Source organism: Dama dama, chromosome 24, assembly GCF_033118175.1.
Source record: "Dama dama isolate Ldn47 chromosome 24, ASM3311817v1, whole genome shotgun sequence".
NCBI lineage: Eukaryota > Metazoa > Chordata > Mammalia > Artiodactyla > Cervidae > Dama > Dama dama.
The window spans coordinates 48,527,385-48,540,986 of NC_083704.1; the positions used below are offsets into that span (position 1 = coordinate 48,527,385).

Genomic DNA, 13,602 nt, shown 5'->3' on the forward strand with positions numbered 1-13,602 from the left:
TCAGTCTGTCTCATTTATTCTCTTTGTTTCCTTGAGTTATGTAGGTAAATGTCTTATAAGCCTTTTTATATTGTTCTAAGGCACATGTTGTTTTAAACGTAAATTTACTTTATGTGCTTCTGTGATGGCTCAGATGGTAAAGAATCTGCCTGCAATGCAGGAGACCCGGAGTCGATCCCTGGAGAAGGGAATGGCCACTCACTTCAGTATTCCTGCCTGAGAAATCCCATGGACAGAGGAGCCTGCCAGGCTATGGTCCCTGGGGTCGCAAAGAGTTGGACATGACTGAGCGACTAAGACTTTCACACTTCCCTTCACATTTTTTATATTAATTTAAATAAATCACACTTTGTTTTTGAACAATATAAAAAGAGAAGTAGCACTGGATGGCGAAGGGGTCAGTGGTCTGGGAACCAAGCTGATGTAGAGGAAACTGCCCTCTCCAGCATTTGCTAGTTTTGTGACCTTGAACAAATCCCTGAAGACTTCCCACACTTCAGTGTTCTTCTCTGTAAAATGAACACCACCATGCTCACTGAGGCCGGGCTGAGGAGAAGCTGGAAAGGAACAGTTCTTTAAATAGTGAGCACAGTGCTTGGCTCATAGCAGACACCCTGTTCCCGCATCCACTTCTCTCCACCCCCACTGTGTATTTGATGGTGATTCTGCTTTGCTTCCAAGACTCAAAACCTCAAAGGATCCCAAGATTTGGGTCTAGAGAGAATGTAAGCTGAGCCTAATAAGAATCAGACAGGCTTAGACCTGGGACCAGCTCTTCTGCAAATCCATCAGCTGAGGACAGGTAGGGTCACTGCTCTTGGCAGAGAGCCTTACCCGGAACCACAGAAAAACACTTGTTCCCAGACCATTTACTGATGAGATTTATGTGTCTGCCTTGTGCTGTCAGAAGGTAGCCAAGCCTAAGAGGAGGTGGTCACAGAGTGGCCTGGAGAACAGTGATGTGCTGTGAAAGCAGATGGTGTCACCAGGAATGAGTCTCAGAGTCCACCCCATCTGTCCAGAGAGACCTATATCTCCATCAGAACTCAGATCCACATGTACAGAAGACTTTGCCCTGTTGCAGATTAACAGAGAGCCTCCTGGTTGGTTTTTGAGCCAAGAAGCATGAAGTTTTTCCAGCACCCGAGCACCTCTAGAAAGCATCTCCATGAAATATGTAGCCCGGAGGGTTAAGGAATCAGACAGTATACTCTAGCCCGTTGTTCCTGTACGTTCCCTCCTGTAACTGCCTTTCCTCCCTGCCTCAGATAGATGTCCAGACAAAGAGTTCAGATGCCAAATCAGGTCGCTTATGGCTGGATTCAGCCAGCTGTTTCATTTCATTTCATTTCAGGCTGTTATCAATCCTGGATTCGTTGCTCCTGAAGCACAGAGGCTGGGTGCTCATGGTGTTGCTTGGGAAAGTGAATGCTTGCTGCCTAGTCATGGGTGTGCCTTGCCCTTGAACAGACCTGACATTTCTTCTCACATGAGAAGTGAAAATCACCAGTGGTCCACTTGGACCAATGTCTGAACAGTTGTAATTTTTTTTTAAACTTATCTATATACTTTAAGGAAAATAAATGTCTCTGCTGGTTAAGAAAAAGAGTCTCTTATTTGAAAAGCAAAAATCGTAGCTTGAACTTGCATGTTTTGAGTCCCCAAGGAAATTTGAGGTTGAAGAATTTTAGCCTTCAGTGATCTTTGCTTTTGAGGTTTTGATTTAATTTTGGCAGCCAGGTGGTTAGCGGAAGGGAAGGGTGTCGCCCCAAGAACACAGGCCTCCTTTATTTATTCTTTTTTTAGTCACTCATTCAGAGATTATTCATTGACCTACTGCTCAGCTCAGGACGCTGGGGTTTTAAGTTATGCACTCAAATCAGAGAGCCCAGACTACAGCACCGTGGGCTCACCCACGGCGCACTGTTTTTCATAGTTGAAAGGGAAGTGGACTGTGCATTCGCCTCAGTGAATGTGACAAGAATAACAGGGTGGGTCTCTGGCTCTTCAGATAGGCTGAGAACCCATGAGACCAAGTGTGTAAATGCAGGGGTTTCACACACAGAGTTCTTCCTCCCTCGGAGCTGCCCCAGGTCATCTCTCCATGACTTCTGATGCGCCCGGAAGGGTGGTGCTGGGCTGGTGGGATGGGTACCCGTTTGTTCCCCTCCACTGTGCCCTCCTTCCCCGAAGTTGGGTAATTGTGAAGAAGACAAGCTTCTCAAAGGGAGCAGGGTCAGAAGTATCAACAACAAATGAAGAAATACTCTTCTGGGGGAGTTGGCTAGGCGCCAGGTACTGTAGCCTGTTCTAAGAATGTGATCGTGACCGACTAAATCCTGCCTCTGTGTGCTTGCGTCTCATAAGAAAGTCAACCCGAAAACAGAAAGTTAAAGTATCTCTCTGAAGTGGGTCTCTCCTGCTGGTCTCTGTCTCTACAGCTTCTCTGAATCATTCACAGTAGAGATCGCAGTCTAATGAAATACTTTGTTTTCTTTTTATTCCCAGTTAGTGGGAAGAGAGCATGCCTGCCTGGTTCACTGCTGGATCCTAGCACCCAGAGCAGGGCCTCGCACATGGGAAGTGCTCAGTGAACACAGCAAATGAGCACACGACCTAGTGACCCTGGAAGGTGTTTGCGTTGGGCCCAAAGTTTAAATTGCAGACTCCTTCTGTGTTGCTGACTGTGGTCAGTTAGCACCCTATGCAATGGAAATTGAAAGGAACACCCACTTTGATAATCCATGCAGATTTTACTTTGTAAAATGGGTGGGTTTCTTAAGGAGATCTTCTATCCCAGGTTAACTTGCTATGGCTTACTTTAAAGGCCACTAGAGGACTTTTATCTTCTGCATTTGTCTTGGGATGCATAGAAGCATCTAGGGTTAGTGATGCTCAGGAGGCTGTGTTCCAACCCTGGGTGATATATTGAGTTAGTCTGGAGAGGGCTGCATGCCCATAAGAGAAAGAGCCTCTGTCAGTGTCCTCTCTCCTTCACTAGGCTGGGACTTCTGGGGTAACAGGCCACTGTAAATGTGTCATGTTGACAAAATCATTGAGCCCTCACAATGGAACTGTAGCATCATAAAATTCCATAATCTAACAACACCAGATAGCGGCATATATCTCTGTCGCTTATGGTTTGGGTAATACTGGGTAAAATGCCACCGTGTATTGTGCCCTTACCATGTGCCAGCCATTGTGCCAGATGCTGCATACATATCTTCTGTGATCCTCAGGACAGCCTGACCTGGTGGTTAATGGCCACTTTACAGATAGCATCCCAGAGCCTCCGCCCTCTCATGGGATTTCCCAAGAGCGCAGGTCTAATTCTGCATCCTCTCAAGGCAAGAGAATTCAGGCTCAGGAAATGGCTAGGTTGTCCTGGGTGGCGGGGCGCCACGCAGACATCCCTCCTCTTTTACCCCAGCACACGCTACTGCTTGAGTGCGGCCTTCCCTTACTTGCTGTGCTGTGAAATCCTTCTCGATATAGCACTCGAGGTGGACGCTGCCAGGCATTCCGAATGGCAAATGAGTCATAACCTGTTTGCCAAGTATGCTTAAAATGGTGTGTGTGTGTGTGTGTGTGTGTGTGTGTGTGTGTGTGTGAAGGGTTTTGCCCTAGGAATTCGAATCTTGGATTCAGGGTGTTATACCATAGCTGTGTAACTTGGGAGCCATTTCTTTATCTCTCCTAACTTCAATTTATTTACCTGTAGAATGGGAACTATGCCTTGCCCTAATTGCCTCCAAAGTCAGGATATAAATACAGGCCAATGAATTGGCTTCAATGACACCACAGTGCCACTTTTAATTGTAACTGAATGATGAATCAATATGGGTCATGTCCCTACACAAACATGAAGCAGCACCACCCCCCCAAAATGACAGGCGGCTCTCAGCGTCCTCTTGGGGCTCCCCCAAAGCCCTTGAGTGGAGTATTTAACTCCCTGACAATCACCAGGCACATGGTGGACTTGTTAGTGAAGATTCTTGGATAGTATCTCAGAATGGCTGATTGAGGATCCTGGCTCCTAGCATTGGATCTCTAAATTCTTCCACTGCTCAAGTGGAATGATATATGGGATCTGCCACTCCATACTCTAGGGAACCATGTTAAGCTTTAGGATTTGAAACATCTAGGTAGCTGGTTATGGAAAAGATGCCCCAGTCTCCTCCCCATCTGTGTCTGGCAAACTCTTAATTCATCCGTCAGACCTGTTCAAATGCCTCCTCCTCTGAGAAAACACCCCCAGCTCCCACCAAGGCCAAGCTAATTACCCCCTCACTGTGCTCCAGAGCCCTCCAGTCCACAGGCTGAACACTCACTGTGCACCAGGCCCTCTGCTGCGTGCTAACACACGTCACTGTATTTACTTCGCCCTCTTGGAGAATAAAAGCTTATGTTACCACCTCCACCTTAGAGTTGAGAAAGGGTGGTGACTCAGGCAAGTGAAGTGACTTTCCCTAGGATAATTGGATCTTACTGCATTCTAATCACACCAGAGTCTGAGTCTCTTACAGGAATATGATAATTATGTGAGTTAATATGAGTTCCTTAACTAGGGAAGTTGCCAATCTTGGCATTCCTGGGAGCAGACACAAGACCTGGTGCATAATAGGTGCTCAACAAATCTTTGCTGAGCTAAAGAAATGATAGAAGAGTTATAGTGAGACAGTCTAGGACAGATAAGGACTGGGTGCTTTCCAGCATCTGCCTGTGTTCACACTCATCATCTAACAGAGGAGAAAAGGCAGGAGGTGATGGACTTCTTTGAGGGCTGAAGAGTCCAACTGTTTCTCATACCACTCCACTGTAACCTCATACCAGGGATTCTGGTCTGCCAGCAGCTTTCTACCAAGTAGGGGACTTAGCAAGTCACAAATTAGAGACTCGAGAAATCCTTACCTGATTGGTTAAGCTAGAGATGCAGAAGAGAAGTAAATGTGTCTCTGAAGAGCTTGATTGTGTTTGTGAATGGAGTTTCTCTTCTTTTTATACAGAGGATAATACATTTTTCCAACCCCATAGACTTCCATGGTCATAAATTCATTTCAAATATAGTTTTCTTCAGTGGCAATAGTGACTCTTCTGAGTCTTGGTGTTTATGGCTCTAAAATGGGAAGGTTGGAGAAGATGTCTAAGGTTCCTTCCAACATCCTGGTTCTGTGATGACATCGGCACCCTGGAGGAAGTTTAGAACAAATTTAACTTACACATGTACAAAGCAGCTCTAAAAATGGAATATCTTTAAGTGAATTAGATTATTTCCAGTCTAATGTCTTCTTCCATGTTAATAAAAATCTGAACTCTGTGTCTAAATTTCCAAGTCTCTCTATACAGAGACATTTAGAAAAAAAGAAACTATAAAGAGAAACAAACTGTAGCGGCTTGAATAAGAACAGTAATGCAAATCAGTTATCCCAGAGCTTAATCGTTTCCTGTAATTTCTTAGGCTTTCTTAGAACTCGGTCTAAGGTTTTGCGTAACATGGTAGAAATGATAAGGATTACGTGTGCTATTTGATTGCATTTTTTTCTTTCCTTAATCGAAGTCATAATCCTTGTTTACATTTGAACTTTGTTTTATTATTTGTTTCACAGCGGAAACGGAAGCAGAGCCCCCAGGATGAAGATGCGGTTAGCCTTTGTAGTCTTGATATAAGTGTAAGTACAGTCCTTCCTACATCCCCTGGCATGGGACCACCTCTCATCTCTGAATGTATTTGTTAACATGGTGTGGGCTTTAGGTGGGCTTCCAGGATCCAGTTACGGAGGTTGGGATCTGGGGGGAAATGTTAAAAAAAATTTTTTTCATCTTACTGGAAGAAGCTGTGTGGTGAGCTTAAACTTCCAAGCTGCTTGTTTATTGCTTGTGTCTTTTCTCTCATAAAATGAATGATGAAATCAGTGCATCTGGATAGAATCTAGATAAAGGCCGCTGTGCCGTGTTAGAGACTGGCTACTAAAGGTGGATCAGATGCTTGTCCCCCTTTGGAGGAAGTTGGCAGATTGGCCCTACTCAAGCAGCTGCGTGGCTCAAAGGCCAGAAGTGTCCGGCAGCATGGCTGAGGGAGTGGCTTTGGTTTCAACAGCTTCGTTTGAATGAAGATTCTATACTTAGATTTGTATGACACCTATCTTCTCCTCTGTTTCCTCATGTGGAAAAGACTTACAGAATTGTTGTGAGGATCACACAAAACAATAAAAGTGAGAGTAGCAACCACGTAGCCTGGTCCATAGTAGACACTCACCAAATGTTCACCTCACTGTGTTTTCCTTTAAAAGTGGAAGTTTGCCAAAGATGTTTGAGTGACCTGGTAACTGTGCTAGTGATGATAGAGGTCAAAAGCTTTCTTGGATTTTTTCAGGCCCACATCTTTGGATGCTGAATTTCAGTAATTTTCTTTGTGTGGCCTCCTTGTCTCCCCAGTGACACAGTTGGGAAGACTCCCTAGGCATCTGATGCTCTCATTGTCTAGGGACTGGGGGGTCAGGATTCTGGCACCCGCTGTGCTCCCCATGTCTGTTCATTGTTCACACTCCCTGGAACTTTAATCATCATGCATGCATGGTGGATCCATCTAACGTTAGGGCCTGGTCCTCCTCCTCCACAGACACCGCAAAAGCCACTGTTGTGAGCTGAGGCTTTTATGCTAAGAATTAAGAACTGGGTCATGGTGCTGGCTCTGTCTGTAACTAATGATGTCATCTTGGGCAAGTCAGTTCCTCTCTATGGGCCTCATCTGTTAAAAAACAATTTTGAGATCCAGTCTTTAAACCATTGTAAAAATTTGAAGCTCCTTTGAACACAGATTACTGGGTTCTCACCTGATAACATTTGTTTACCCATATAAGCAATGCTCTCTTAGTTATTTTTAATTGTGGCAGAGTTTTCTATGATGCACATAGCTGTGATGGAGGGATCCTGTGCTAGCTAGCGTTAATATATTCGCACATCTTTATTTGCCACATGGTGTTTGTTCCAGTCTTCAAACCATCAGATTGGTGGGTTGGACCAGTTTATTCTGTTGCTATGGTAATAGGACAAAAAAGACGATGTTCTTCTTGCTTTTACTTTACTCATTGAATCTTTTGTTGTTGACAAGTGAAGTCTTTGGAACTTTCTTTTTTTTTTTTTTGGAACTTTCTTTATTGACAAGTTTTCTGGTGTTTGCAAATGTTTTTAACTTTGTGGCAATTATTAGGATTGTTGATGTTCAGAATATATAGAGCCCTTAGCCATCATATAGTCCAGTCCCCTTACTTTGAAAATGAAGTAGAGGCCCAGGGAACTGTAGTGATTCAATAAGACTTTAACCTAGATCATTTCTAAGATCATGCCTCATGCTACATTTTTCCTGAACTATGTTTATTTTTCAGAAAAACATGTCTCTAGAAGCTTTATTCAAAGAACTACTAAACGCTTTTACATGAAAGGATTATTTGCAATCATGAGTTGTGGTTTGGTTTTTGTGTCAATTGGCATCCATGACCTTACCTTCTGATCAGAGTCATCTAAGCTCATATAATGAGTTATTTGATGTCTTTTCTCCTTATGCAGCCACAAAAGATACATCTCCCTCCCTTGCTATATCTCTTAACCATATCATATCATGTTTTGTCACAGTAAAGAGACTTTCATGGAAGAGTCTACGTTTATGCTTAGGGATTCACCTGCGGCCAAATTCCTTTCTGATTTGTCTGTTATTTTTTCCTGATTCTTGGCAAACAGATTCCAGAATCTGGGCAGTTCCCTCCAAATATTGTCATGTAATATTATAATCATTATAAAACTTAAAAGAGTCCTAGAACTGTTAGAGGACATGAAAACTGGTGTTTTGCAAGTTTACTGACAGTCCAAGCCGTACAGAGATGACGGGCTGTGGGACAGATACACATGTGGCCACAGAGGATTTTCAGTGCCTCACACTAACAGGTACTTGGTAGAGACAAGATGAATGAAGTGGTGGATGCAACCACTCATGAGAAGATTGTAGCCATAAAGGCTGCAATGTCTGAGCAAATATCTGAGTCCCATGAATTAATAGATAAATGGCTTTGTAGTCTCCTCAAAGGTGCTTTTTAAATGGTGATGTCCAGTAGAGTCACAGCAGCATTAATGAAGAGTTTTTTTGAGCCTGTTTCTATGTGTAGTGGAAAGTATCTGATAAAAAAGGTGGGTTCCAGTGGATGACTCATACCGGAAGATGTGAGGGCTTGGGAAAGTAACATTAGTTAACTCTCAATTTTAATTCCACCTCATAAGTGGAAAGATGTTCACCAGATGTATGCTTGAACATGAAGTTGCTGAGTGGGGGACAGGGATCTTTGGGGGATCGTGGTCAAGTTTCCACTGAGTCCTAGCCCAGTGCTGCACAATGAGGTCTTCATAAATACTTACTGGTTAGTGAGTTGTAACAACAACGAAAAGAGTGGATCTTCCCAGTGTGTATGTGGAATTCAACACACGTACCCCCTTTCTAGAAATATATCTGTGATGTAAAGTTGGGAAGTATTAACACAAAAACTTTCCCCCTTTGATTAAAAGCATATATTGGTGTCTGATTGTGGATAACACCAAACATTCCCGTTGACATCTTGCTTTATTTTAAAGACTCAGATGACAATTCTGGTAGTGCCTGCTAGAGGGTTTTCCTTCTGAACTCTCCTGTAACCTCCTATTGAACTTGAACTTAGACACCAAACAGGAGTGGGTAAGCTAAGAAAAGAGTGTATCCTTATAGAACAGGGATCCTCAGTTGTTTGGGGGGCGGGGTGTGTCATGGACTGTTTTGAGAATCTGATGATAGCACTGGGCTCCAGACAATTTTACAAGATTGGCATATGATTCTGTGGGCCTCACAGAGCCCAGCCAAGACCCCACGTGAAGAGTTCCTCTAAGGAAACTGGAAGGGTCTTAAGGCATGGTGACATATCTCCGCAGAATTATTCTCCCACCCTCCACCTCCAGCTCTTGGTGAAAAATGAATTGTGACTGGAGAGTCTGCACTAGTTGACAATATAATTGGTCTCTATTTTTTCCCACCACTTTACCCAGTCCACTGGCTGAGCCCCCAGCTTCCTGGCAGGATAGAACGCAAACTATTCCAGAGGGGTGGGGGAAGCAGACTATATTTTTTAACACTTTTGAGAACAATTTGCAGAGTGGAGAATGCTCCCAGAAGCTGCCTACAAATCTTCTCTCACGTCAAAGGATGTGAGTGGGATGGTTTCAGGGACATTGCGTCCCCCACAGCACTCTTCTCATTTGAATTCTAGTGGGCGAGAGACTCCTGAGTGAAGAGCTGGGTTTCATGGTCCCCCAATCAAGGCCCTTGGCAGAAGAGCCAGGTGTGACCCTGATGCAGGGCACTGCTTAGCATCAAACATCCTTTATCAAAAAATATACGAATGTTGGGATAGGCACAGGAACGGTTTCCAAGGAAGAAACAGTGTACACGATAAAAAGGAGTATATGCTCTTTGTTGCAGATTTGGAAAATGTGAACACTAGAATTCACTATATTCTTGCTTCAAAGTAGTGGCTACATTTCAGTGTATTACCTTTCTAGTATTATATACACATTCACTTAAAACTGTTTAGTTATGAAATATTTCAGGCATACAAAGTGGTATAAAGGATAATGTAAAATTCCAGGTAGCAAAAAAAAAAATTCCAGGTAGCTACCAATCCAACTGAAGACACGTGCCCTTAATGACTCCACAGGCCCTTAAAAAAATCCCTTGCTCTGCCGTGTTTATGTTTATTGTTGCCTTCCCTGTCTATAAACTTGCTATGTACATGTAGTCCTAAATAGCACATATGTTATCAATCGACTTTTAAAGTTTATGTAAGCACACACTTTTAATGGTGATCGTAACACATATTAATTTATTCCTGTATTTTCCATTTACTATACTGAAATCATGTCACCACAACCTGAAACATTCTTCAATAACATTATTTTAAATAACCATACTTTGTCAAATGGATGCACCAAGTTTATTTAGCCAGTCCTTCCCTGGATATTTAGATAAGTTGCAGTTTTTTACTATTACAAATACCACTGATGGGCATCCAAGAATATCTTTGTGTGATTCTTTTATCAGTAGGGTGAAATATAAAATTCCTGGCTAAAAGGGAATGAATATGTTTTAAACCTGTTCACAGGTTTATACCCCTTCTGGCAGTGAGAGGCAGAAATTTAGTTCAGAGCATTTGAGCATCTTGTGTGGAAACTCGGAAGGGGGGATTGTTCTCAGTTGTCTTTGCCACATTCTCTTTCAGCTATATCTCTGGTCCCTTGCTAAGCGCGGCTTTATGTGGGACTTTTGATAACACCCCCTGTTCGGGAGGAGCCCCTTCTGTTGCCCTTTCAGAGCCCAGGATCTCTCTTACCTGGCAGGGAGGGACAGGTGGTGGTGGAGTTGGTGGTGGGGCATCGTTTCCATGCGGCGGGGGCAGGTGGCTGAACTATAATTGGGGTTGGGATGAGACCCATTTAACCCTCACTGCAGTCCTGTGACCACGGGTGTTATCATACCCTTTTTGTAGATGAGAAAACTGAGGCTTGGAGAAATAAGAAATTGTCTCAAAACCCCCCGTTCTTGTAGATTCAAGGCCGGGCGAGCTGGCCCCCACAGCTTCTCCATGCTGCCTCCAACACAGGAAGGAGAAAGCGTTTGGCTCTAGGGCTTCTGGTGATGGATGATGGACAGGACGTGGAGCTGGTCTTTTTGGCAACCCCCTCTTTGAGGTTTATAACCATGCACCTTCAGAGTACTATAACCTGGGCTTTCCAGTTACTTACCCTGTTACTTGGATGCTCAGAGCACAAGAGTTGACACATGAGAAGGGGGAAAAGCTTTCCCATCTCACTGAAGCTAAATGACGTTTCTTTGCTAGGACATGTTAAACCAGACACGAAACAGCAGCAGGATTATTTTATCTCTGCTCGGCAGAGTCCAGATAATTACAAAAGATACCATTTCTGTGGTTTTGTTTCTCTTGGTCTGTTCTGGAACTTGCTAACTGGGGAGATTAGCCTTGCCCTGACCAGCATGAGGCCTTGATGAATTACGTGGGAGATTTTAATAATGCTCTTATCACCGAGGAGACCAGGCCTGCCCCTGAGACTGGGTTGTCAATAGCGCGTATTTATATTTAACCTGATGGAAATTTTTTTTTTTCCTGTTTTGGAATTACAATCTGGTCTTGCTGCCTATGAAATTATCTGGGCCTACAGTAGTGGAGATCCTGTGTTGAGTCTCAACCCAAATCTCTGATGGCAGATCTGCTCATTGTTGACATAGGCACATTTTATCTTGCTGCTGTGACTGTTGTTTCATTGCTAGGTTGTGTCCAGTTCTTTTAGTGACCCTGTGGACTATTGCCCGCCAGGCTCCTCTGTCCATAGGATTTCCCAGGCAAGAATTCTGAGATACATGGGAATTCCTTGGCATCTCCTCCTCCAGGGGATCTTCCCAACCCAGGGGTTGAACCTGCGTCTCCTGCATTGGCAGGCATATTCTTTACCTTTTTTATCTTGCCTTTGGCCTAATCAATCAGGTTGTCAGTGGTTGTCATTTCACTGTGAATTCACTCTGGTCTTTTCTCTTTGATCCACCTCTTGAAAAGCACAGTGACAAAGAAATTCCTGGGAGCTTCAGGATATGCTCTCAGAAGCTGATCACGGGACAAAGTGTCAGTTATCATCTTTTGTCCCCCTTCAGTGACCCCCATGGGGCCCAGGATTATTGAGGGATCCTGTATTCTGAGTATACCTAGTTGTTTGAATTTGTCATCAGAATTACAGACTTTGGAAGTTTAGAGATTAATCACCTTCAGTCTCTCTACCTGTAACCTGAAATCATAGTAGTGCCTTGCCTTAGAGTTATAAGGATTAAAATAAGTTAATTCATGTAGAGCATATAATACCTGGCCCTTGGTAAGCACAAAATACACCAGCTATTGTTGCTGTTGATTTCATAATACAATTTTGGTTCAGTTGGAGGATGTCATTGTCACAAATGTTCCATACATAGAACTGACTATGAAATTAAAAAGAAAAGCAGAATATAAAGAGATGTATACAAGAAGTTTTATTACAGCATTTAAAAATAATAGCCATAAGCTGGAAACAGCGTGAGTGACTAAATTATATAGAGACTTGTAAATGTATTGCAAAATAGAAGTGTAAAACATGATTACAGAGCACATAACTGTGTAAGTTACACCTCTAGATGGTTATGTATATATGTGTCCACTTGAAGGAATGGAGTGGACATACACTACATTGTGGATAGTGGTTACATTGGGAGAATGGGTTTACAGGAAGGGGTGCTTGAGTTCCAGGGGTTCTTAACCTTTTGCATCTTGTGAAACCTTTGAACCTCCCCCCACCCCCAAGACTGTTTAGATGTGCTTAAAATACAATATATGATTAGAACAAAACCCAATTTTACTGAAATATAGTTATCAAAATATTTAAAAACAAAGTTGTGGTAAGAGTTACATATGTGCTTCTTAATTAATGCATTAATTAACAAGATCTGGCAACAAATCCAACATCTCATACACCTTCCATGAAATGGTAAGAGTAAATGATATTTTGAAATACCCTCACCAGCCACGCTGTGATTTGAAAACTCAGTGATTTTTATGGTGATAAAGTCATGGGTCTGCTAATGCTTCTGTGATTTGTGGTCTCCATTTGTAAAGGAAGTGCTAAATTTCATTTGTTAGTAAAACTGATCTTCAGTGGGTTTTTTTTTTTTTTTTTCCATCCAAGCTCACAGATGCTCTGAATTGAATCCATGCAATCCTTGGGCTTCTGAGAATTTTAAATTAAGAATCCCTGTTTAAGACACTCAGTCTGTTATGATAAGCTTTGTACTGTATTACTTTAGTACTTCAAATGACTAAAACTTAAAAAATATATATATAATTGATTTTGACCTGCTGGTATATGAGGTTGTTAGTGTTTTAAAGGAGGGAACATAAAACATTACATAAAACTAAAGGATAGGGATAATGATGATAATGTTTTTAGAAAGACTTTGCTATAAGCATTAAATCAGTTCAGTTCTCAACTCTTGGTGTTTATTTAGATTTTTCTTTGAGACCAGCTTAGCTTTTTTAAATAAATGACTTAACTCACCCCAGTAGTTTAGTACAAAATCTTTTATGCTTTTCCTGCTATTGTAGAAAAATGTCCTTGTTTTTAAAAGATGAATACTGAAGTATTTAAAATGTCATTATATCTGTAATTTATTTTTGAATATTTTACTGTAAGTTGTAAAGTAAATATTTTTAAAGAAAAATTTTATTTTTAATTACACATGTAACACTGCTTATATATTCCCACAATTAAAAAAAAAATCAAACAAGAGCTGTAGAACTAACAAGTTAACTAACCCATTAATCATCCACGGTCCCACTTAGCTTCTTAGGTAAATCTGGTTATTAGTTTAGTCTCCTCCCAGATATTTAGATATATAGATAGATAGAGCTATAAAAGTTAGTTTGTGGTGGCTTTGTAAAGACGTGTTGTCATTTTTTTGTTTTACTTTGCAATTTGCTTTTTTTTCTTTTAAAT

The 13,602-nt window shown here is 42.1% G+C and overlaps 1 protein-coding gene across 3 annotated transcripts in view; it reads left to right on the forward strand.

Moving 5' to 3' along the window:
- Window positions 1-13,602, forward strand: part of ARHGEF3 (Rho guanine nucleotide exchange factor 3) — a 305,270-nt gene that overhangs the window by 157,970 nt on the left and 133,698 nt on the right. For all 3 annotated transcript variants that reach the window (XM_061128326.1, XM_061128327.1, XM_061128328.1), the window contains one exon: window positions 5,607-5,669. In XM_061128326.1, the coding sequence (XP_060984309.1) occupies window positions 5,607-5,669 (63 nt within the window). The remainder of the gene's footprint in view (window positions 1-5,606; window positions 5,670-13,602) is intronic.